Source organism: Gobio gobio, assembly GCF_949357685.1.
Source record: "Gobio gobio genome assembly, chromosome: 20".
Classification (NCBI taxonomy): Eukaryota; Metazoa; Chordata; class Actinopteri; order Cypriniformes; family Gobionidae; genus Gobio; species Gobio gobio.
The window spans coordinates 35,043,505-35,071,086 of NC_137113.1; the positions used below are offsets into that span (position 1 = coordinate 35,043,505).

The 27,582-nt window shown below is 38.7% G+C and overlaps 1 protein-coding gene across 1 annotated transcript in view; it reads right to left on the reverse strand.

Moving 5' to 3' along the window:
* waplb (WAPL cohesin release factor b) overlaps positions 1-27,582 on the reverse strand; it is a 71,725-nt gene that overhangs the window by 25,243 nt on the left and 18,900 nt on the right. The window contains exons 4-7 of the mRNA XM_079801129.1: positions 26,608-26,957; positions 25,015-25,130; positions 8,262-8,357; positions 3,711-3,872 (exon numbers count right to left, since the gene is read on the reverse strand). Of these exons, the coding sequence (XP_079657255.1) occupies positions 3,711-3,872; positions 8,262-8,357; positions 25,015-25,130; positions 26,608-26,957 (724 nt within the window). The remainder of the gene's footprint in view (positions 1-3,710; positions 3,873-8,261; positions 8,358-25,014; positions 25,131-26,607; positions 26,958-27,582) is intronic.

Consider the following 27,582-nt stretch of genomic DNA (forward strand, 5'->3'; position numbering starts at 1 on the left):
TGCGCAAAAAATTATAGAGAACATTTTTATATTCTGCTCTTATTAAATAAAGGTTACCATTGTTCATTTATAGTATCACACTGAACTGACTGACAGCTTCAGTGACTATTAAAGGAGTGCACTTTACTTGGTTTCTGGGTATTTTAGTCATAATTTGAAGAAAAGTTTTGTTTTTCATGAGACTTTGTCCATATATTACACCGTGTCCTAACTGCAACGCAACGCTGCGACACACAATAAAAGGTATCTTTTCCATGTTAATTCGAGTTTTTGTCCTAACCAGCAGTGACGGCGACACGCAATTAATCTATTTTAGAAACGTTTTCTATTTGTCTGCGACGTCGCAGCTGGAACAACAACACAAAACATGGAAATGATAATCTCAGGTCATTCATTTAGTGCTCCCAGCTTTGTTAGTCGTACTAAAAGCAAATGATAATTTACCTCAGATCTTGAAATTAAACAAATTGAAACAAGAATGTTCAAACTGTGAACAAACAAGTATATTCTATGACAAATATTGTTTTAGCAACTCCGTATGCATTATGATTATGTACTTATCCATTTCCTTGCCATCAAGATTAATCTCTGGTGTCGCACACTTGCCGCAAGAGCCCCGCCACACACTGTTCAGATTAGCTGTGGTCTTTGATTGATTTGTCACATCTCGTAGTCGCGTCGTGTCTGGTGTGGACAGACATGTTGCTTGTCACTGGAATCTTATCGCGTCGCGTGTAATTAGGACACGGTGTTAGGGAGTGGAAATGGCTAATAATTCAATAAGTGCTCCTATGCTGCCATCTACTGGTTATAGTAGGCATTTCATGTCTTTTTAAAATAAAAGTGCTTGTTTGCAACAACGTGGTCTACACCTTTAAACTTTTAGTTTTACAAATCACCACATTAAAAATAACATTAAAATGGGATCATATTTAGAGCTTTGAAGTGCTGGAAAACGCGTGAAGGACCTGAAAACCCTTGAAAAGTGCTTGAATTTCAATCTCAAAAGGTTGTACGAACCCCGAGATGAATAATAACACAAATTAAATAAAAAACATTCGACTATTTCTTCCATAATAACACGCGGTGTTACTACATTAAATCCGTGGTGAATGTTTATGATTTGTGGACTGAAACCCCTGATCTTCGCTCATGGCTCAATGTTTCTCCTGGTCTCCACGTCAGCTGTTTGATCGCAGCTCAAACGAATAGCACAGTTCCGTTCAGACTTCAAACACACTTTGCAGCGGGGTATTGTTTGTTCTGCTACTGACGCTTAAAAAACAAACCAATTACAAATGACACTATGTTGTAAGATGGCACTGTCCTTGTTGTTTATGTATCTCTATGGCAAACACGCGGTTAGAGGGCTGAGTCCATTCGGAACTACGGTAGCCCAGAGGGGAGCTTCGGCGGATGTTAAAGAGAAAATCGATTTTCATTCAAACAAGTCGACATAAACTACACATTCAAGTTAGGGATGCAACAATACAGTTAGTCCACGGTTCAATACATACCTCGGTTTTTGGTTCGGTTCGGTTCTGATGGCTTGTCACATCAGTTTTTTGCTATTCTATTCTTAAGCGACAGGAACAGCAAGAGGTTAAGGGGAAAAAAGACTATTTTTTAATTGCAATACTCTTTCTTTATTTTACTTAAAAGAATTGAAAAACCTTAAACTTAAAACTTTACTTAAAAAAAACCCTTGTACACATTCCTAGTGTATTGTATAATATAAAATAAATATATATAAATATATATATAAAGATTTACACTGGCAGCTCAGAGCTGTACAGCAGAATTTAAGTATGAAATTGAATGAATAAATGTAAAAATAAAACATTACATAGACTTCACTATAAAATAAACACTGATTCTTATTAAAGCTACTGTATTAAAGTTTTTCAGTCAAGAGCAGTGAGTGATTTTCTCTTTGTCTTTTGTTGTTGTATTAACATTAAATGGATAGTTCACTCAAAAATGAGAAATTAATACAGGTTTGGAACAATATTAGAGTGAGTAAATAATGACAATTTTAGAGGTGAACTGTCCCTTTAAGGACAGTGTGTTCACTATAGGCTGCGCTGCTTTCAATTTAAGACCTACGTGCATCTGATATACAGACACACGCGATTTTACTTTCACTTTAGACATAACCGACTGTGTTTATATTAACCTTGAGTGTATTTGACATTATTAGCGCAGTAAGACTACTTAGTCCAGTAATCACGTATTTGACAGGCGTTTAGTGCACACACTCGGAGAAGCGCATGTTAAAACAGTGCATATGCACGCGAATGAGCCGGCAAGGCTTTAAAACGCATGCAAATGATGAACTTTCGTGATTGTGAATAACTAGTGTTCCGTGAGTATAACTCTACCACTAATGTGTGATGTGAATGTATGTCATGTTGTTCAGTATATTGGGATGGAGGCAAATGATAGAATTTGTAGAAAAATACTTGGAACTACCGCAATTCACAAGCGCGTATTGAACTGTAAAGGCCGTACCGAACGGTTCAATATTATATTGAGAATTGTGGCATCCCTAATTCAAGTTAATTGATAAAATCTATCGCCCAGCCCTACCCACAATAAGAATTACTCCAGAACATCAGTGCTTTCTGGACCCCATCAATAGGTATTTGTGTATTACTGTAACAGTCCTAATGATCAAGCCAGTTTTCAATATGCTCCCACCCAGACATTCAAGTTCAAAATTCATTGAAAAACAGCTGTGCTACTTTGTATGCATATTAGGATGGAGCTTTATGCCTTTATCATTTGTTCCATGCCACTGACTTTCAAATTTAATTGGCTCCTGCTTGTGCCTTCAGTATTATGTTGCCAAATGTTCAAATGTCTAGTGTGTTATAAATGTCTTAACGCAGTAGTAAAGCCATACCCCATACAGAATCAGCTTCTTTTTGTTCATTATAAAACAAGTGTTTCAACAATGTTTCCAGGCTAACCCAAGCCCAGGCCTGGGACAAAAGGTCCAATTGTACTGCCATATTGGCAGCCTTGTGCATGAACTACATGGATTGTAGTTGTCAAAATATAGATTTTGAGTTACATATTGTCATTTTCAGCATCTCAGATAAGCTAGGTTGACAGTAAATGCAGCAAACGCCATTTCTGTATGTAATGTGAGTTTAACATGCATTTAGGAAGGCAATGAGCACTAATTACAATTTATTTTCACCTAATTTTTGTGGACAGGTTACAGCATTTCATGATTTTCACGCATCACACAGCTTTTTTATGAGAAACATTTATAAACCTGTTTCTTGAGGTAAAATGTATTAATTTATAGTAAATTACTATTCATTATTTTTATTTTGTGGAGTTAATGCTCTTAATGTTGTGGAAAAATGGTATTGAATAACAATGTTTTGTGTGGGTGAGAAAAATGTGTTAGCCATGATTTTATCATCTAACTGCCAAAAAAGTTACAATATTTTGTAAAAACAAAAATTAACTGAATTAAATATTTTTTCCAAGACAAAAACTGGATGTCACTTGTTAAATTAAACATGCAACATGATGTGGACGTGAAAACAAGCATACTACATCTAAAATGTTTATTACTACATTGTGTTGCATGTTATTTTGAAAAAGTAGTAGGCAATTTGCACATGATTTGACGCTATACAGCAAGTTTCTATATTGTATAAAATCAGAGGGAGACGTCAATTGTTTGCACTCACCTCCTTGTGTTCCTTCCTACATTTGAGTGCAGTGACCATGTCCTGGTAAGGTTCTGTGGGAATGGTGACAGACTTGGTGACTTTGGGAGGAGGGGCTGGAGCTTTGAACACCCCGTCATCCTTGTGAGAGTTCGACTCTTTACTGCCTCCTGATGAAACAGCCTGTGCAAGAACAACTCAGAATTAAAACATAACATGTTTGGAAGCACTGCAGAACTGATTCACATGCACCATGAGCTGCCAACAACCGACCCGCTGCTGGTTATGTAATGTGACGGCTGAAGATGGGCTACAGAACATTATAAATTCCTCATGCAGCAACAGCTAAAAGGCCAAATCCACAAAGAGCAGCAACACTTCTAAATAAAACGCCTCAAAGATGGCCAAGCGCCACATACTTGAATAAATAATGCAATGTTCTGAAAACTTTAATATCTGTGGCCTTGTTTATAGGAACAGTACAAAAGGAGGTGCTGAGCTAATGAAAATCCTTACACAGTTCAAGTGAAGCGCAAGCATATCTGTCAGTGGGCTTAAGGCCAATTTATACTTCTGCGTCGAGTGCACGCAGAGGGTACGGCGTACCCTACGCATAGACGCGTTGGATACGCCGTACCCTACGCCGTAGCCTGACGCGCACCTCTCCAAAAATGTAACAACGCGTCAATTCTACGCGGAACGCAAGCGCTGTGATTGGTCTGCCAGAACCCTTCCCTCAGGTCAATAAATAAATAAAAAATCTGCGATAGGAGTGTGTGTGTGTGTCCAGAAATTGGATGATAGTTCCTTACGTCTGCTATAACACACTATTTTGCAGTCCAGCGATTCTTTATGGTAGTAAATAAATACATAGATCCGCTGAGTATAGTTTATTTATTTTCTCATTAAAACCAAAGATGTTAATCAGTAATTGTATATCAAGAACAGGGACACATTCGGGTATATTTCGTGAATGAAGTCTCCGCAACAACAATCGCTTGCTGAGCCACCGCTGCTGAAAACAGCGGCCACGAGCTCCGCATAGTTTCACAAATGCATTCCAGCGCCAGATCGCCTTATTTAACTTTACTAATCAACTAGAGATGCTTAATTTGTATTAGATACAACAACTCAAGCTGCAAGAAAAGCCGCTCTCTCACTGCTGCTGATATTCCGACATGAATGTACAGATTCTACACATCAAGCTGCTTCTTCTTCGGCTGTTGTCTTGATTACACCAACATGCCCGAGGACACTGCCTTCTAGTGTCTGCATGTGGAATTGCACATTGACGCAGACAACAGCGCAGAAGTATAAATGCTCACGACGGCGTCGGCTACGCGCGTAGCCTACGGCGTAGCCTACGGCGTACACTCGACGCAGAAGTATAAATGGGCCTTTAATATTACAGTGGGCTTCACTGGCAGCAGCAGATGCAGGCTGCCTAAATTGTGTGGGATTGATTGTGTTTAGATGGCAAATGTAGAGAGCGAGGAAGAGGTTGTTAGTAGAAAGAGAAGTGCAAAATGGGGGGAGTGTTTGCACAAAGCATCAAATTAAAATTCACCCTATTTACTTTAATACACATTTCTGGTTTTACGGTGAATGATTAATCAGGGCCAGTCATTCCAAAGAGAAAAAAACTTGTATCGGAATCGTTCATTAAAATGCAATAACTTGCTTCACCTTGGAAAATACTTCGCCAGTCTACTGCTCAATGTTAAAAGAGCTGAATTGGTGATGGGAGAAACAAAGCTTTTTAAAACTCTGAATCAATTGAACCAAGATCAAAATAATGTACGGTTTCATAACACTCAAAATATGAATTATTTTGGGAACCGAGTATCCGGTCGGTTATTAACAGGTTTTATTGAACAACATTGTTAAAATACAGATATTTTTTTCAATATTATGCATTGTACATTATGTACATATTATAACAAATGCCGGCAGACGGAGTCAATGGCGTGGCGATTGTTGTGGTTACACTTTGCAGCATGATCAAATATTTATTTAATATAGGCCTTTATCACACTTGCACGTTTGAAAAGCAGAAGCTTCAAATAGAAGCGTAAAAAAACTGCCCATAGCACGGGATTGATGGGATTTATTTATGTACAATTCACCAAAGACACTTCTAAAGACACCAAACTCAGTTTAGAATCATTAAGTATTGTGAAAAAGAAAAAAAGGAGTCAATCTCAACGCATATTCCATGATTTATAGGTAAGCGCCCAAGCCATACTATACGTGTATGCGCAAATACACCTGATCACCTTATTTTATAGCAGAACTGCAATACAATACAAACATTTCACATTAATTTAATGCAATATTAACCAACAATTTAATACAATTCACATTTTTTCATGGACTTTATAATGCAATCATCAATAATTCGATAAAATTGAATCCTTGTCTCGGAATCTTTCATTAAAATGTAATAACTTGCTTCACCTTTTAAAATACTTTGCCAGTCTATTGCTCAATGTTAAAGTCCCTGTAAAGGCAATTCTGAGATTTGTTTCTGAACACATTATAAATGTTAGAAATGTATTGCGGAAACACATTACAAAGACTGTGAACTATGTAGTACTGAATTCAGAAGTTAGACCGTTAAACATTTTTTCACCGTTGCTGTGTTCAGGATTTTCTGGGCGGGGCTAAAACGGTGACTCGATGACGCACTGGAGCCACCGAGCCTGACTCCTCCCCTAACACGATCATAACTAGAGCACATTCGCATCAGTTTGCCCGCTCGATCGCGAGTCACTTTCAGTACTGTTAGTCATTACAGCCTACAACTTCCAAAACAGCTTTCAAAACAAAAACGATGATCAAGAAGAGGTGGATTAATTTTGTGAACAGCTGCCTTGAAGGAGAGCTGAGGATCACCACCGACAACTGCCTCTGCAGTGACTTTACACCGGATAGTTTTACAAACTTTCACCGGAGACAACTGGGATTCACTGATAATCCGCTGCAGAACCGACTATCCCCCGCCCAGGCCTTCATCCTCCCGTCCCGCCGACATCTGGTGCGTCGTGATCATAGACGGTCGTGATCAGTACGTGAGTGTTGTCTTGTGTGCTACCAGTGTTGCCAAGTCCGCGGTCTTGCCGCGGGCTGTTTTTTCATGTCCGCGGGTTGAAGCGACCCTAATTATGTGATATTTAGCCCCGGGAATGCAAATTTTAGTAGGCAACCATGCCAAAAAAACACATTTTACCCCCAAATGTGATTTTTACTGGGGAAGCCCCCCTGAAACGCGATTGAGCTTGTTTTGAGTAGCAATTGGGAGGGTTTTGTTGTGAAAACCTGGCAACCCTGTGTGCTACTGCAGCTGTGAGTGGGCGTGGTTTTGGCGCCGACAGCAGACACACCCCCAGCGTTTGAGAGCAGAGAATGAGCAGAGAGTTTTTGATAAGCTATTTTATGTACTTGCCGGAGTTTATGATTAAAATTTGGCTGGGTGGTTAATTACACATTTATCTGTGGTGTGAGGAACTCAAAACACATGTTTAGTTTTGACTTTAAAGGGACTTTAAAAGAGCTGAATTAGTGATGGAAGAAACAATATTAATATTGTGCCATTTCTTAGCAATTGAAATGCTACAGCCACTGTTCTTGAAAAAGGACATGTGGACATCAGAACACGCAAACGCGGGTTTAAACTTTTATTTTGACAATTATCATATTTGGAATCATTGATGCATTCTCCTGTGTTAGCGTAGGTTTATAAAATGATAGTACTATGCTATATTATGATTAGTTTTTCTTTTATATATACATCATGCAGCCTGCGGCTCATGGATTCTAATCCATGGAATAGGCACTATTTTGCCCATTAATCGGCATGGGTAAATTGCAATTAAAGATTTTTTTTTTTCTAGCACTCAAACCTCAGAGGAATCGTGATAAACCCTAATAAAGACCATTTACAAACCAATTGCAAATATTTTTATGAAAGTGTAATGCATTAAATGTAATCTACAAATCATTATATAATTATAGCATTTTCCACAATCTAAGCAGGATTTTCCATATGCCAGTAGCTTCAGTTTCAATTTAATTTGTTTATGCTTGGTGTTTCTAATAATTGTTTAGAAGGAAGGCCACTATAATTTATATTTAATTTCATACTTTTCACGCCGATGCAATTTGACAATGCAATTTTAACCTGGCTCAAATAAATAACATAAATCTTCATCCTCCACAATCTACTGCAAATCCCATCCAATTAATTCCTGATGAACAAAATCAAGTCTCTCCCTAAAACATCACAAAACTAAATTAAAGTGGAAGGTGAATGTCATTTCATATTGACTTTAACAGCTGAGTTCTGGTACGAAGCTATTACTGTTCAGTGTCTCGCACTGAGGGAACACAAAAGCAGAAATGTGTGAAGTGCTATCATAGAGGGAGGAGATTTCGCACAAAGATGACTATAAACATTGTGGTGATAGTATGAAAAGTGCTCGATCTGAAGTGCTTTCTAAAGTGGACTATGACTGTATTTGTGTAGAAGTTGAGGTGTTCAGTGGAGTATCCTGTGCTTGGTGTTATACTCACTGGAGGAGCTTGAGATCGTGATGGAGGCATGGGTAGCATTTCTTCTGCCTCTGGCTGGTTCCAGTGTCTTGCATTATACACAGCTTTAGTAGGCGACTGAAAACAAAACAAGAGACAAACACTCTTACACTGAGGGCATTTTCATACAAGACCTAATTGCAGCGTTTATTTATTGTCTTGATTGTCTTTGTGCCATTGGGTTTGGCTTGAAGGACAGCAACCCCATTTTGAGACTGAACAGAAGTACTAGTTTTTACTTGCGTCAATTTCACTGGTGGAAAAAATCCTCAATTTTGCACAAATGTATCAGTGGTTCTCAATCAGGGAGACGGAGCCCGCTATAGGGCCTCAAAATGACAAAGTAATTCTACTTCTAATATCAATACATTTTATTGTGATATTGTGAATTGTGATTGAAGTGGCATGGGTGTTTTTGTAACGAATGTACATTTTTCTATTTATATTAAGCTCTAAAATATTTTTATTAAGTAGAAAAAAACATTTTCAAAATCCTTACAACATGTCCTAACCAGATTTCATCCTGCTCCACTTCACAGGCGCTAAGTGAAAGAGTAATTTTAGAATGACGGGACACTTATTTATATGACACTTTATTCAACAGGAAGAACAGCTCGTTCCAAGCGTCATACGTCATTACGCTATTTCTATGTCATGGCACATGCACAGTCCTTTCAGTTTCGGTTTTCAATCCGATCAAGTGTTTACATATTCTCTTGATCAGATTAGAAAAGGAATAAACCACCCCTTTCAATCGGATCGAAATTTATTTCGGATCGAGCTCAATCGGATCGATATATTAATTATTTTGTACTAATAATGCATTAAAGAATGCAAAATAATAAGGGCTGTCAAATGATTAATTGTGATTAATCACATCCAAAATAAAAGTGAGTCTTTACATAATGTGTTTGTGTGTACGGTGTATAATTATTATGTATATTTCAATACACACACATACATGTATATATTTAAGAAATATTTGCATGTATGTACTGTATACATAAAGACTTTTTTTTTTTCATACATGCATGTGTGTGTATTAATAGGGCTCGACATTAACGCTTTTCCTGGACAAGTGGCTTTTTTGAAGGGGCAAGTGAAAGACAATTTTCCTTGCCCGACCGGACAAGTAGCCAGATTAAAACGTCAAAAACACAAAATAACTACACAAATCACCAAAATGCAAAAATGATTCTGCATTAATTTAGTGTAAGTGGCGATCGATAGTAGAAAATATATAATTTATAACGTTGTGACGGTAGCAAGCTTGCGCAGCCTCTCGAAGGAGAAATCGAAAACAAATGAGTGCCGCTCACAAAGGTTTTTTTGTGTAATTTTTATATTATAACATATGATACAGTTAAACATCACATGACCAAAAGTGCTGAATACTATCACGATTGAAAATGTGGCACTGAATGAATCAGCTGTTGAATTAATCGACTCAATGACTCACTCTATCTATCTATCTATCTATCTATCTATCTATCTATCTATCTATCTATCTATCTATCTATCTATCTATCTATCTATCTATCTATCTATCTATCTATCTATCTATCTATCTATCTATCTATCTATCTATTTTTTTTTTTTGACAGCACTAAAAATAAATGCATTTAGTTGCAAGTTCTAGACATCAATGCGCATTCAGATATAGCCTCATATTAATGAAGCAAACACATCAGGGTTCAGAGCCAAAAAACGCATTGTGAAAAGAGACCTGTGAGAGTTGGGAGTGGAATCGCACATGGGTTCAAACAAAGCATCCAAACCAAGTGTGAAACCCAAGAATACATCCAACATCCAAATGCACTCTAGTCATGAAGATAATTGTCAGTAAACATTTTTCAACGCATAAGCGTCTGGTCCACTTTGCACAAAGAAAGCTATATTCCTTCTTCAACCATAATCACGTCTGTAATTAAAACTCATTAAGAAGTGCTACATTTCTCAGCTTGTTTGTTTTGGCGGAGTGTGAATTGAAGCGCAGGTCATTTGTCTCAGTGGGAGCGTATTCAAAGCAGACTGCAGGAACACTTTGTATATGAACAACTCGCAGAGGATGCCAGATCGAGTCAAACTACAGGAACTGACGGCACACAAACAGCCAAAAGGGAAGGGGGTGATAAAAGTGCACTTGGCTACAGGAGGCGGTGAAGGCACAGTCCACTGGGCAACACTGAAGATGGGTTATTATTAATAATGAAGAGAAAGAGTCTGGCCTTCAACATAACTCTGCAGGAGACTGGTTTTAATCTTCTGTAATTAAGAAGTGTTCTTCATGCTAGCAGGGAGTAAAAGTCTAGCTCCACCCCATACAGAGCTCCACATGCTGGGTTAGAAGCTTCCAGAAGGTCTTGCAGAGAGAAATCAAAACTGCCCCCTGAAGTGTTTTTTCTGCGAGTTGGAATCCCCATCTAAAGACTGGGAATGACGCTGCCAAGTAAGATCTCCAACAGGAGCAGGCAGGTCTCTCAACCCGTGAGCATCTCTGCACATGAATACAAACGCTTCTAGCTACGCAAGCTTGTGTTATGTCTTGAAATAACACAATGCACATTGCGGTGAAGAAGAAAAAAACATGCAGATGTGATGTAAATATCAGATTGCGGACAGATGAAGACAATGGTGCAGCGTTTAAAGATCATTTCCAATGACTGACAACACAGAATTGACCAGTATTTTGCAAGTGCACCTGGCTGCAGCCTGCAGATCGGGGCGGGGCTGCACGTACCTATTCCTATTGGCTCGATCGTCTTTCATAGGCATACATGATAGAAAATGTGTTCGTAGTGTAGGCAGGGTAGTGCATGGATTGATGAGCGAATGTCATCAATCCAGTTACAAAACTGTAAAAGAGAGATGTCTAATGCCAGACAAATAAGATAGAGCTTGAAATGTTGAGTTAGAGCAGTGTTAAGGCCTTTATTTTGCGCGTGTTTATCGCAGACGTTTAACGCCTCGTGACTAAACAAAGAGCGGCAATGTGAGTTAGCACACCAACACGCAAAACGGCAAGCGTCATTTTAAAAAAAACGTCTTGGGCTCGTTTTTTTTGTTTTGACGCAGCGCGTTAAAAACTGGCCGACCAATGAGATTTGCACTTTTGTTCACGAGCCTGGAGCTGCTGAAGTTACAGTAAAACATGACTTGGTGGCGCTCGAGCACAAAACGGTCTTGCCGAGCACATTGATACGACGAAGAAGTACATACACAAAGAAGATGATGAGCTGCTAATGCTACTTGCCAGTTAGAAAAATGTGTGTGAATGGTTTTTGCAAGCATGTAAATACGGTCTCTCTACTTCTTCTGTGTGACAAGCGAGTGTCAGAAGCGTAAAGTGGCGCAGCACCACCTTGTGTACCGGGAGCGCCATCTACTGAATTTGTGCATCGCCAGTGAAAATTGCTTGGGTGTGAACACTCAATACGCGCCGAAAAAGAAAAAAAAAAATGCTGACGATAAGCGTGCACGATATTAGTCCCGGTGTGTACAGGCCTTTACTCATTGCGCGGCTCGCCCAGCTCAATTTGCGGCTCGCATGGCAGTAAATACGGTGAAATTATCATGCAGTCAATACATACATTTCATAAAAACAAGAAGGGCTATACCATAACCCATTAAAAACTCAAAGTGTTTGCTCTATTACAGATAATTTATATTTGAAACTGGCTTTTATTCATGAAAAGTATTTAAAATATACTCTTTTTTTACAATTATTACATAATAAAATATATTAAAAACGTGTTTTAAAGAGACAAATGTGTGAATAATCTAGTTATTTTTTTAATCCATTGACAGCACTAAAATAAAGTTTACATTAAAAATATATTATGCATACTCACTATCTATCTACCCTTTATATTTATTGCATAGCATATTGTATGTTCAGGGATGACAGACTGATAAGATGTCTGCGGTAAAAGTGGCTCTCCTATTGATTTTGTCCTATCAGTGTGGCTCTCCTGGAAAAAAAAAAAAAATAGCAAAGCCCACTGAGCTAGAGCATTATTCTGAGAATCTGAGACAAATTCAGGTGTTTTGGTTAACAACTCGCAATTTCTGTCGATTTCACACATTAATGATTCAATGTTATTTGTGAGCCAGCTGATTTAAAAAAAATCTGTTCAAAAGGTTCAGTCACGTAACGGGTCTCGGAGATCTCGATTTTAATATAGGTCTACTTCAGAAAGTGAAATCGCAATATTTGACCGTGGGACCGTTTTTTCATAACTTATTCCTCTACCTGAAGACCCGACCCTCCTGCTGTTGATAATAAACTTTACTTTTGTGAAATGTTGTGGGGTCGTTTGTGCGTAGTCTAAAGACCAGCTTAATTTAGCAAAACATTAATTTCAGGGACATTTACAGGCTAATGTTTTTTTTTTCCTTCTGTGATTATGAATGCTTTGAATGAATGCTGTTTTTTTACTTGACATACACTGAATGAATTAGCTTCCTTCCTACACCGAGTAAGAACACATTTTCTATCATGTATGCCTATGAAAGACGATCGAGCTAATCGGAATAGGTATGGGACAGGGCAATACGTGCAGCCCCGCCACGATCTGCAGGTTGCAGAAAGAGTCGAAGCGCAGATCGTTTTGTGGCCCAGCCCTAATTCAAATAACAATTGTATCGATTACACCGTTACGCCACCAGGTGGCGACAAGTGACTTAAAAAATGTATTTGTCATTGGATAAAATGTAAATGTCAATGAATTATTCAAAGCGACTTACATTTCATTCAAGGTACACATTTTACATTTTGTCAGTTCTTGCTTTCCCTGGGAATCAAACCCATGACCTTGGCGTTGCTAGCGCCATGCTCTACTGTTTGAGCTACAGGAAAGAGAAGATTCATCCGAGAGATTTGTTCAAAAACACTGATTCATCCACTAATAATTAATTCAGATTGCAGCAAATAACATTTTGTCAGAACATCTAGTAAACTACATGTTATTTTATTTAGCCGACTTATCAGAATCGTGGGGAAAACACAATCTGTTTGAAATGGTGATTCTCAATTTATACAGAATCGTGCATCTCTAATATCAGCCATCAAAATGAAATCAATATCAGTAAACACTAGCTACTAATGTTGCTACATTCATCAAGTGAATGTTTTAGCAGCTTGGTTTCAATAAAGGCTGTTTTTGGACTAACAAGGACGTTTTGATTTCTGAAACTCACCGTATGTTTTATAGTACAATGAACTCTTGTCTGTCAAACGATCAGGGTAAAATACATTTCTCAATTCCAACTGCATTTGGAAAACCAAACAAATAATTGAACAGTAAAAACAAAAACAGCATGCATGACCGTCGTCTTTAGGCAAATGAAAACTTGAATAGTGAACGCATGAGACGTGTTCGGATGCGTTCAGCCTACGCTGTAAAAAAAAAACGAGGCGGTTTTGAATTCAGCTAGTTTACAAACCATCACAGTCATTGCCACAGCTGTCCAATGATATAAATGGGTTTAAAAAAAACTACGTGACTCACCAGCACCTGTGCGTCAATAGCCATGCACCTTAATTAAATTAGCTTGAAGTATAATAACCATGTCATTACTGAAGTGTCAAGTGCTTAGGAAAAGAGAAAATAAGCTTCACAACCCATAGCTTAAGTCTGCAGCTGCAGAGTCATTTCACTACAGTCAGTCACTTCTCCAGCAGAAGTACTGCCATCAACTGCATCCTCAAGAAACTACTAATGGGTTTAAAAATAAATGTACAAACGCGTATAAAAATAAACAATTCAACTATTATTCAGGGATTTACTGAAATTTTGGCTACTAAAAATTTTCGCCCGAAACAGCCATTTATGTCTTCGGGCCAAAATGGATTTGGAGGGCTGAAATCTTGATTTTAATCTGTAATGATATAGTTTCTTGAATCTAAAACCTATTGTGCTGTTCTCACAAAAGAATGCCCATAAACTCATTAAAAAAATAACTCTAGAGAAGAGCATTTTGCTACAGTGGGGAGAACAAGTATTTGATACACTGCCGATTTTGCAGGTTTTCCTATTTACAAAGCATGTAGAGGTCTGTAATTTTTATCATAGGTACTCTTCAACTGAGAGTGATGGAATTTAAAACAAATCCAGAAAATCACATTGTATTATTTTTAAGTAATTAATTTGCATTTTATTGCATGACATAAGTATTTGATACATCTGAAAAGCAGAACTTAATATTTGGTACAGAAACCTTTGTTTGCAATTACAGAGATCATACGTTTCCTGTAGTTCTTGACCAGGTTTGCACACACTGCAGCAGGGATTTTGGCCAACTCCTCCATACAGACGTTCTCCAGATCCTTCATGTTTCGGGGCTGTCGCTGGGCAATACAGACTTTAAGCTCCCTCCAAAGATTTTCTATTGGGTTCAGGTCTGGAGACTGGCTAGGCCACTCCAGGACCTTGAGATGCTTCTTACGGAGCCACTCCTTAGTTGCCCTGGCTGTGTGTTTCGGGTCATTGTTATGCTGGAAGACCCAGCCACGACCCATCTTCAATGCTCTTACTGAGGGAAGGAGGTTGTTGGCCAAGATCTCACGATACATGGCCCCATCCATCCTCCCCTCAATACGGTGCAGTCGGATGCAGAAAAGCATCCCCAAAAAATGATGTTTCCACCTCCATGCTTTATGGTTGGGATGGTGTTCTTGGGGTTGTACTCATCCTTCTTCTTCCTCCAAACACGACGAGTGGAGTTTAGACCAAAAAGCTCTATTTTTTGTCTCATCAGACCACATGACCTTCTCCCATTCCTCCTCTGGATCATCCAGATGGTCATTGGCAAACTTCAGACAGGCCTGGACATGCGCTGACTTGCGTGCGCTGCAGGATTTTAATCTATGACGGTGTAGTGTGTTACTAATGGTTTTCTTTGAGACTGTGGTCCCAGCTCTCACCAGGTCATTGACCAGTTCCTGCCATGTAGTTCTGGGCTGATCCCTCACCTTCCTCATGATCATTGATGACCCACGAGGTGAGATCTTGCATGGTGCCCCAGACCGAGGGAGATTGACCGTTATCTTGAACTTCTTCCATTTTCTAATAATTGTGCCAACAGTTGTTGCCTTCTCACCAAGCTGCTTGCCTATTGTCCTGTAGCCCATCCCAGCCTTGTGCAGGTCTACAATTTTATCCTTGATGTCCTTACACAGCTCTCTGGTCTTGGCCATTGTGGAGAGGTTGGAGTGTGTGTGTTTGATTGAGTGTGTGGACAGGTGTCTTGTATACAGGTAACGAGTTCAAACAGGTGCGGTTAATACAGGTAATTGGTAATCTCCAGAGTGGAGAACAGGAGTGCTTCTTAAAGAAAAACTAACAGGTCTGTGAGAGCCGGAAATCTTACAGGTTGGTAGGTGATCAAATACTTATGTCATGCAATAAAATGCAAATTAATTATGATTACGTATGATTAAAAATTACAGACCTCAACATGCTTTGTAAGTAGGAAAACCTGCAAAATCGGCAGTGTATCATTTACTTGTTCTCCCCACTACAGTATATTAGAGCCCGACCGATAAAGGATTTTTAAGGCCGATACCGATACAAATATTTGGTCACTTAAAAATCCGATATTCCGATATATCAGCCGATATATATAAAAAAAAAATAAAAAATAACAGAAACGCGTAAAAAAACACAAACAGATTTCCCTTATACATTAGTTATTTGTAATTATTCATGATCCCTCAGCCTCTCTAAAATAATATGATAATGCAGTTTAAAAATAAACTTGTTTGTTTTATTGTCACAACAGAACAGAGGAACATAAAATATATTAAAGTTCTGATAAATAAAATGTATAAAAATACAAACTTAAGATATGAAACTTAAAGTCGTTTGGGCTAACAAAAACAAAAAATCAAAGTTACCAGTATTAATAGATGTGGTAAGCTTTATAAATATAACTTTTAGCAAGACTGGAAAAAAAAATATTCAGTTAAGTTCTAGAAGTTCTGATAAATAACAACAACAGCAAAACATAAACTATATACAGTATAAATATGAGCCACCTTATAATTACAATGTCAACTTGCTTATCCCTTTACATGCACTTTTAATTCTATCCATCAAGCTACCACAAACCATTTTCAATCATCATTTGCTGCCTGCCTTCTAAAATCTACTAACGTTACTGATGATGACTCGTGTAATCCATTATTTGACTCGTTAATGCGGCGTCTGAACGAAGTCACGCACTTTCGTTCACTCTTCACGAGCCTAACTTACGATTTACAATGCAGAGACTGGAACTACAAATATACTAGTTATAAATACAGTAATCATTACTTTATTCAGGCAGAATAAGTTTGTTGTGTTTTTCAAGGCGCATTAATGTTAGCGGTCTCCCACTGATAGCCATGGCATTAGCTAGCTTTGTGGTTAGCGTCTATGATAAGTTATAATTTAGAAATATGTATACTTTTTCAAAATAACGGGCAGGGGAGAGATGATACGTCTCATGATGTCAAACTGTCAGACTATTAAAGAAATACATCTTATTCAGTCACATTGTCCGAGGTAAAATAAGTCAGTCAACTGTAACCTAGCGTAATTACCAGCTCTCTTGGCTTACATGTAACAGCAAAACTGGACTTGGCAGTTACAAATTGTGTCATGTTATTTGAGTTAAGAAAACTGATGGGGATGTTCTTTTAACTGTTATTCAATTCAAGCAATGCATGTCTCGTTGCCAACTTACATGCATTTCGCGGATGATCTGTGTTGTGAATGCAGCGCTCAGAGCGCTGAAGCTCAGCATGACTCTGCTGGATCAGCTGGTGGTGTTGCCAGCCGGCACGTTGTAGAGCGCCCTCTGGTGGACAAACTATGAAACGCCAACACTCAATGTGTTTGAGAGGTGTTTCGTCCGGTTTTTTTATTTTTTTAAAAATATTAATTTATCGGCCATCATAAATGCCGATACCGATAGTTTGGAAAAAGCCTAATATCGGCCGATAATATCGGCCCGCCGATATATCGGTCGGGCTCTACAGTATATGCACTGTATATATACTGCCGTTCAAAGGTTTTTGATCTGTAAGATTTTTGTAATGTTTTAGAAGTCTCTTATGTTGACCAAGGCTGCATTTATTTTATTTTATTTATTTATTTATTTATTTTATATATATAATATATATATATATATAAAATTAATGTAAATGTAAAAACTTTTATATTTGAATATATTTTAAAATGTAATTTATTTATGTGATGCAAAGCTGAATTTTCAGCATCTCTACTCCAGTCTTCAGTGTCACATGATCCTTCAGAAATCATTCTAATAAGACGATTTGATGCTCAATAAACATATTATCAATGTTGAAAACAGTTAGGATTGTCAGGATTCTTTGATGAATAGAAAGTTCAAAAGAACAGCATTTATTTCAATACAGGTATCAATTATTATCAATATTGATGTTATATTCTTTAAAATTATAATGATTGTTTTTAAAAAGCTTTTCCCCTCCTTTTAAATCATCCTAGGAAATAGAACATTTTCAACAAATTGCCCAAATTTAACTAGTTGATTCGTGTGGTGAACTAGATTCTCTCTTTTTTTAAGATTTAAAAGGTCCCATGGCATGAAATTTCATTTCATGAGGTTTTTCAACATTAATGAGTTCCCCTAGCCTGAATATTGTCCCCAAGTGGCTAGAAATTTTGATCGGTGTCAACAGAGTTCTGGGTGTCTTTCTCTGCCTTTGAGAAAATGACAGCTCAGACGAGCTGATCTTGAATTTTCCAGTTATGACGTCATAACAGGAACGGTTACCTCCCTTTCCTCCGCCCAGAGAATTTGGCACACCCATGCGAGCGCCATAGTTGTTTGTCCTCGAGAGATCATGGCTTGTGAACGAGTGAATGCTGGCAGTTTCTCAGTATTTGGATGTACAAATTAAAACAGAAGTCTTTTTTCAGTTCTTTCTGATCTGTGATCAGTGATTTCTGATGTGTAGCTAATTATTTATTATTCGTGCACACGCTGCGGCTTCTTTCTCTCCCGACAGAACGGTCTTTTCGTGTTTTCTATCTTGAGAGTCAGTATTTTTGTACATCCTCGTCGCGTCTATCGGTTCTAAAATGTGCATGCAGTTGTGAGTTTCTGCTCAACATCGGCAGAGCCACATCTTTAGAGATAAACCTCACGCACGCCGAAGCTCGGGCTGCACTGGCTGGTCGGCCTTCAACATCACCAACCCCCAGTACTGCATGTCGCCCACAGCGGAGGCGCCACACGTGGCGCGAGATTAATGGGTAACTTCAGTGATTTAGCATTAGGCCCGCATGTTCCGCATGTTATCAACCCGCCCATAGGGGAGAGATCTCACACACAGAATGTAAAGACAAAGACGACCGCACGGACAATCCTAATAACGGAGCGCGGTGCAGAGTAAAGTGAGTGTTTCAACTTTTCAATGAATTCCTGGTATAGTTTAGCTTCCACATGCGATCTGAAAACGTGCCAGACTGGCGCTTAACGTTACCTCAGCTCAGCTTGAATGAAATCTGACACTGCTGCGTCTGTGACGTGACTCTCGTTCGGCTCACTCACACTTTATTGAAAAGACACGTTCAGTTTTTAATTGTAGTGTTTATTCTCTAACTGAACGAAATGATTGTATTACTATGAAGATCAAAACGACGGTGTACGGAGTGGCCTCGTAGGGCAGCGAAGCAAGTGCATTCTGGGAGTTGTTGTCTATCATGCACATGAGACAAAAATACATTTTCTGTCTTTTCTCAGTCTAGAAGGCACCAAATTCAAAAATAATTTCACATTTCTACTGTATAAATTACCCAGTTTAAATAAAAAGCTTAATGCTAAAATCACTGAAGTTACCCTTTAAGAAGAAGGGGGGTAAGCGTGAGCGTATCCGGGCTAGGCTAGCCAGCTTTCCCCACAATAAATTGGATTACATTCGATTACTGCGCTGTTGTGTCTTTGTTTGCGCTGTATACTCAATGCACGTCACTGGCGCTTTTCATATGATAGGAAAATATCTAAAAATAATGCTATAATCAACACTTACTCGTAACTCGTTCATCTCGACAGCTGTAATCATACATTACATGGGTTACAAAGTTGGTAGAATAAGGAGGAAGACCAGTTCACCAAATCGGACTGAATCGTTCTAAACGGTTCGTGTCTCGAGTCAGCGCTGATCCATCATTTACTAAAGTTACAAACTTTCTGACATGAGTGACAGTCCCTCCGACTAGAAATAAACTAATAACCTGAAGTATATACTAGTAACTACAACAATTCACTGAACTGAGACGTGCTGAGAGAAATGATGAGAAGTGACATCCGTCTCTCTGGCAGGTTTGTGCCTCGTAGACCTCGTTAAACCGCGCCCCCTCCGCTCATTTCAAATGCAAAGATGTCAGCCAATCCGAACAGTGGGCGTTTTAACTGAAGACTTACAGCAGATGAGCCCCTTGAAACAGGGCATTCAGCCAGAGGGCAAACATCAGTATGGGAAAAATGCCTTTTATTTCTAAATTATGAAATTTTATGATGTAAAAATCATACTAACAATAGAAGGACACCTCAGATACCCCCCCATATTTGTATTTATGGAATTTCTCGTTGTGAGCCGTCAGCTCCACTACAAGTTGGAGCGGTTAGTCAGGGACAGACAGCACGCGTCCTGAGTGAGATTAAATCCACATGAATGGCCCGTTCAGAGTATAAGCAAGAAAAACTCACTGTTCAGAGAGTCAAGCTATAAAATTATTAAATGGGCTAAATGTGTAACCTAAATAAAAAAGAAGGTAATCAAACAAGTAACAAGCAAACAAACTAGCTTTCTTAATTTCTGCGAACACTTTGCTGATACAGGTTCAAATATATATTTTTTAATTGCCCATTCAGATTCAAAACAAATAAATACAGCCTAACAGTCTAGAGATCTTGTTAGTACACCCAAAGCACAACACACTAACACCCTCTCAGAGAAGTTGTTTCTAAATTAAGTCTTTCAGGTCACCATGAAAACACTCTCAGAGAAGTTGTTTCTAAATTAAGTCTTTCAAGTCACCATGCCCTGCATGTTTTCTTGTTTCACTCAGATATACATCACATTAGGGAAGAAAAGACTATCACAACTTTCATTTCATGGCATCTTTGGGAGAGGGAGAGAGGGAGGGAGCGAGACAGAGAGCGAGCGAGCGAGAGAGAGAGCTAGAGAGAAAGCGAGCGAGCGAGCGAGAGAGAGAGCGAGCGAGCGAGCGAGCGAGAGAGCGAGAGAGCGAGAGAGCGAGAGAGAGAGCGAGCGAGCGAGCGTGAGAGAGAGCGAGAGAGAAAGCGAGAGAGAGCGAGAGAGAAAGCGAGCGAGTGAGAGCGAGAGAGAAAGCGAGCGAGTGAGAGCGAGAGCGAGAGAGAGCGAGAGAGAGAGAAAAACGCAAAGCTAAAGTGCAACATCCCCATATAAATGATTCATGCAGGAGAATCAGCCTGAGGTTGAGTATCGAGCAAGAGATGAGCAGGTTCTGCCCTTGGCATGTTCAGCGGTGGCCGTAGGAGTCACAGCAAAGCTGAGCTTTGACCAGTTTCAAACACCTCTCATATTTCACAACTGTCATGAATAAGAACATCACTTTCGACTCTCTTCCTGTAACTACAGTTGAAGGCACATGAAAGGAATACTGTGCACTCAATACAAGGTTAATATTCAATGCTTTATGCCTTGGTGTGATATTTTACAAGTTATTTTACTGGCTAACATACTTGCTTTTGCAAAAATTAAAGGGGTCATGAATTGAGAAATAAAATTTAATTGTACTATAAAACATGCTAAAAGTTTCAGAACTCATAACTTCCTTGTTAATCCAAAAACAGCTCAAATTATATACAGAAAGCGATCAAAGAATGCTCCCTTTTTATAAATCACTGGAGCTGTCAGTCAAACCCATGTTATAATCACTGAACCTGTCAAAGACCTCACAAGGAATCTCTTATTTTACATCGTGTTTGCAATGTTTTAGATATGATGCAAGCATTCGCAAAAGTACAGAAATGGTGTTGCAATGGAAATCACTGCATTCTAAATATAATGCTGTCAGTCAAAACTTTATTTATTTAATCTATTATTTAATCTCAGCAGCTGTAATAGTAAAGATAAAAGTGTAGTAAAAGTTTTGTAAAAGTGAAATACTTATTTTGCATGCAAAATCAGATGAGTGGGTAATTAAAGCAAGAGCAGCAGGTCTTACAAGAGAGAGAGAGAGAGAGTTAAATTATAAGTGCGCCTCAGGACACATAAAATAAATGCAGCTCAAGACCCCTTTAAGAAGAGCACCATAAAGACATCATTTCCCAGCAAAAGGGCTTATGAAAATATTTTACATTGGTTAAATTTACAAGTAAAATTACTAGCTATTACATCACAAACAAAAAAGTACAACACCTTTAAAATGTTAGTAAAAAAAAAAATTATATATAAAATAAAACCCATCATTACTGGTCGAATTAGTTGGGAGAATGAGCTATCAACCCAATTCATGTGATTAGTGGTTTCTCCATAAAGACTTCCCTTTTTGTATCTTGCACATATGCAGAAGTTACCGGGTTTACATGACAATGGTACACGTTTGTGAAACTTATCTGATACGGTCAACACATTTAACATTTGTTGCTCTGGCTAGAAGCATTTTTTGTTTTTTGCTTGACCATGTCTTTTTTTGTGGTGATAGATAAAAATGCCACAAATGCTGCCAATAAAGCTCATCTTGCACAGAACCGGGAACCCTTTTTTTATTGTACTATGTAGAAGCACAGCCTGCAATTTTCCTTTAAAAAATTATGATAGCGATAAAAAAAATGTGAATTCAAATTCCAGGTTTACTGGGCTTGTTTGTACAATTTTTTGCATTTTCAAATGTTAAACCATCTAACTATTAGGGGTGTAATTAGACACTCATGTCACGATTCGGCACAAATCATGATATTGAGCTCACGATATGATACTATTGCAATATTTTAAGCCAAAATAAAGAAGAGAGAAGATATTTGTTTTTTATTATTACTTTTTTATTATCAAATTATTATTATTATTTTTATGACCCACAAATATTCCCCATTGCATTATCATACATTATATATACGTATTTTTTCCCACTCACACACTGCTTACGCTTTCAATGCATTTGTTGGAAGAATTGACAGAATTTTTATTTTTGGGTGTAATTTGGGAGTAAATTCCAATCGAAAGTGAGCATCCCTATGCCCTACTCACTCTTTGTTTGCAACGCTGTTTGGAAAGCACTTGGCGAAGGGAGCAATGAAAGACCACATGGAATGTTGCAGGACAAAGCTAGGCAGCGACAAAAGGAATATCTTATTGCTGTTAAAGGGGTGGTAAAACACATTCTTTTGAAGGCTTGACTGTGTTTGTGGGGTGCACTGTAACATGTGTTCATGCTTCGTTTTAAAAAAAATTGCCTTATTTGTCATATATTTGACCTTTATTCTACACTGCTCTGTCCCTCCTTGTAAAACGGTCTGATGCTTTCCGGGTTGTATGAAGCCAGTCCCTCAAAAATACGCAGTGGGCTCAGATTGGTTAGCTGGCTCAGTGTGTTCTGATTCACTAACCGCAGTGCACGTCGGAAACGTCACGCCCCTTACCGGAGGCTGTTCAGTATTAGAAACAACGGCGTCAATAAAACCATATGAGCCCGAATCAGACCCAGAACATTTGAGTGAAGATGATCGAGCAGAACCTGCTCAGTCCTCGAGAGTAAAGACTGCGGATCTATAATGATCGCTACTGAATGGCACTTTAACTTTTGTATTTTTAGAACGATTATAGCCAAATATCTGTCGCAAGAACTAACGTTAACCCAAAACGAACACTAAGCACTGACTTTAGTAAGTTAGCCAAATCACACACAGAACCATGTTTAGCATGCCTGAAGATAAACAATACATAAAAGCTCTAATCAAAGAATCATTTACACTAATGCCAGGTTCGCTGTTGAGATTTTAACGTTAATGTTTGTAACGTTAGATGTTCGTCGGATATCGTTAAGTATGAATGAGCATTTAACAGACTGGTTTGCAGAACAGCGCTGTCATCTGTTTACTTCCTTGCTACAACCTATTACAGGAAAACACATAGATGAAAAATAAATCAGACTTACAGGTTGTGGCCCGTGAACAGCTTCTGTTTGTAAATCCAGCTTTCAGGACAAGCCGTTGTGCATATCCTGTATTGAACTTGCGAAGTTTGTGGAAGTTTGTGTTGTCCTCCGTGAAATGTGCAGCGCGCGCGTCGTGCATCCACGCACCGGCAGTGTTTTTTTCACGCAGCTGACGTTGTGCAAATCTGGCATTGAAATCGCGAAGACGGTGGATGTTTTCCTCTGTTAGATGTGCTTAGATGTTAGATCTCCTCTGCAGGGAGCCCTGCGCGCGCCTGATTCCCCGCTGACTCAAACACACGTGCATATAACATGCTGTGTTTTAAACGCTCTGCAACGCACCCCCGTCCCTATGAAGGCTGAACAGAGCAAGTACCCCCAGACCTGCAATCCGGATGAAAATAACAGCGTTTCCTCGGCATCGCGGCAACAACACTCCAGCCTACTATACCACAACAGCGCCGCGATACAAAATGGCCTCACCCCCCCTTATTTAATATTCTCGGAGGAGGGGTTTATGTAAATATTGAGCCTGGTGATGTCAGCAAGCCCTGGAGGAATGTGTGTAGTCGCCTACTGGCCGTTTGCTGTAGTTCTTAGAAACTGATTTCTTTAAAAGCAAATATCTCCCTTTGCTTTAAACTTTGAACGTTGTAACTTTGCAGATGTTGTTTATGCTCAAGCAGCAACATTACACGCTAGCTAAAGTTAGAATAGTGAAATCGTGGTTTACCACCCCTTTAATATATTACAAATAAATGTACAAGGTTTTAAAATATGCTTTCTATCTATGCGTGTTCCTGATCTGGTCTTAACCTTACAAGTTGAGCATTAAACATTTCTTCCCTATGAAACGTTTTTTACACTAAATATGAAATGCATAATGAAATTGTATATCACAACCAAACAACTTGAATTATTCTGTTTATACGTTAACTCCAACTCTCCTGCCATATCAAAATTAAAATGAATTGCGTCACATTGGGTCACATGACCATAAACATGTTCACATGTTCCCTTCGCTGACAGACTTGTGGAAGGAGGAAAGTAGTGCCATTTAATATGTAAAGTCATCTAGAAGTAAGCCATTCACAGGCTAATTACCCCAGAAAGTGTAAACACGGTGGAGCTATCAAAGCATTGCTCTGTTTGAGCATTTTTATGTTTAAAGTTCAATCATGACTTAATCAATCATAACCCCAGAGCAGCCTGTGCATATACCACAGCCGCAGGAGCAGTCGTAATAATGGCTGAGCTGTCAGCGGGGGTGAGCAATATAACTATATTACTGTCATTACAGATAAAACTCACGCTGTCGACAATGGCGCAATGCCCTTTCCATCCTCTGCATTCACTACGTTAATGTACACAAACCAGAAAACAACAAATCAAACGCCTTCCTTTCTTTACATGATGGCAGTAAGGCACCTTTTACTTTAGTGAAATGGGCAAAACATCCTTCCGATTCTAAATGAAATAACACAGAGTACATCACGCTCCAAAACATATACTGGCATCACAAACCATTAGGTGAATGATGGAAAAGATGCTATGAACCTCACCTTCTTGGGTCCACTGAAGATCTTCCTGCTGCCCTCATTGGCTTTCTCCTGAGCTTTAACCTGAGGTTTCCTCACTGTCTCAGAGGGGAAGGGGATCTCTGGGAACTCTAGAAGATCTGTAAAACCACAAGCAAATATCAGCCATGTGCCTGCTAAATGAAAAAGCTAGGGCTGCACGATTAATCGGAAATGAAACCGCATGTGATTTGTCAAAGGCTTCAATTAATTTTTGCACAGATTCTCATTGCAGCACGGCGCTGTGATCAGTAATAAATGCTGCTCCATCTGAAAGCCAGAGGGCGCTCTCGCGCAGAAACTCCAAATATGCAACGCAGAAGTACGATAGTGCACGTCATTCCAGGAAATCCCTGAACTAGTGTTTTCACGATACCAAAATTATGACTTCGATACGATACCAGACTAAAATACCTCGATACCGATACTGAATCGATACCACGGCAAAAAAAAAACTGTAAAAGTAATCGAATAATATGACAGAACTAAACGCATTTAAAAAAAACTCATCTCACTTGGCCAGCATAATCCTGCCCGATTTTTTATGACCATTCCCTCCTCTTTATTTAAAAAATGATAACTACATGCCAGTGTGAATTTTATATTTGTATATTTTATCTTTGTTTTTAAAAATTAAGCAAAAATTTCAATTACAAACCATATGACAAAAACAGTGCTTTATTTTTCAGCCACAGTAGGTCTATTTAACAGTAGCATTATATACAGCTGTAAAGTAAATAAAGTACCAGTACTAATACAAATTCATATCTTACCGTTTTTAATAACAGGGTATCGCGATACTTTTCTAGTACCGGTATATCGTGCAACACAACTATAAACATCATACAATAGGTGAGCTGAATAAACAGAAGATTGAAACACTGATTGGTTAAACATGACAATCCTTCTCATGTTTGGAAAGATGTTTGACGCGTGTTGCTTTTTCAAATGCACATTATAAGCGACTCAAACTCGCAGTGATTTCAGATGGAGCAGCATTTACTACTGATCACAGAGCCTTCCTGCACTAACAAACTGTGCATAAAAAATAAACACAATCGCAGCCTTTGCAATTTCATAAACCGCGATAAGCCAAAAAGATTTAAGCGCAATTTATGTTTTAATGTTAATTGCGATTAATCGTGCAGCTCAAGAAAGAGCATAACAATTAATAAAAGGCATAATACAAGAGCAAAATAACAATGAAAAAAAAGACAGATTTCACCACAAAATAAATAAACATACAAAGTATATCAAAAATTAACACCTATTTTTACTTCCAATAATTCCAATTTATTAAAATCAGTGCAACATGCTAACGTGATGTATAAATAAGTTAAGATTTATGATATTTGTTTTTGTATGAGCGCACCTGTCAGAAAATTTAAAACAATGGTCCTAAAAAAATCTTTATTTTCTGTATAAAATAGTACTTATTTTGCAATGAAATAGAATCTAGGTCTGTTCTTGATGACATTGTGAGATTGGGCAGATTTCCTATGCATTCATGCAGGTGCTGTGATGTAAACAGAGCCAAAAGCTAGATCCCTAGAGAAAGTGTTGAGTGTAAATACTGACCGTGTTTAAGGCAGTGACTGTGACTGCTCTGAGAGTCCTGCATCTCTCTGGGCTGAGGAGGACTGTCAACATTTGTCTCTAAAGACATCAGTGGCACTGCTGCGGCAGCGGCAGCCGCAGCCGCAGCAGCAGCGGCAGCCGCAGCCTTCCTCTTGGCTTTCCTTCTTTCAGATGATTCCTCGTCTTCCTCACTGTCACTATCAGTCAGTTCATCAAAGCCAAAGTATTTGATCCTGTAGTTAGAGCTTCCTGAGGCAGAGTCGTCATCCTCAACCACAGAATCAGCGTCATCAAACCCAAAGAGTTCCAGCTTACTGCTTTTCATTTTGCTCTGTGTCGGTCTGGAACGACTAAAAACCCAACAGACAAACAGTCAGAATCTCACACATGTAGACTTCAAATCAAACATGAAAGAATGAGGCCAAGTGAGAGCAACCAATGAATTATGAATTTAACAGAATTATATGGCATCTTTCAGGGTTTTCACATTTTGTTTCATCTGTGTGTATACTTGAAGTTGATGTCTCCATATTTGGTCTGGTGAATCAAAAACTTGTCAATCCTCATGCTAACATCCTCAAATTATTTGATTTTATTTGTTACGTAGGTCAGTGGACTCGGAGTGGACAAAAGCCACTTCAAATGACCAAAACTAGACGGCATCAAATACATTTTTAATATTTCTTTATTTTAAGGCACCGACATTCACACGGCTCTAGACTGTGACTAAATGGTCACATTTTGCAACTTTTTTCCTGCCGGTGCAACTGACTTTGGTTAGAGGTGGCACTGCTGCCACTACTATTTGACCAACTTGTAAGCGCTGCCATTTCTGTTGCGTATGAGAAACATTAGAGGGCAAGCACGCCAAAAGCAGAACAAAACAGTGCTACTCGTTTGAACCGCCTCATACAGACCATTTATCAGCTCAGCCCAAAAGAAAGCACAGCGTGAGCTTGGAGCAAAAGCATTCAC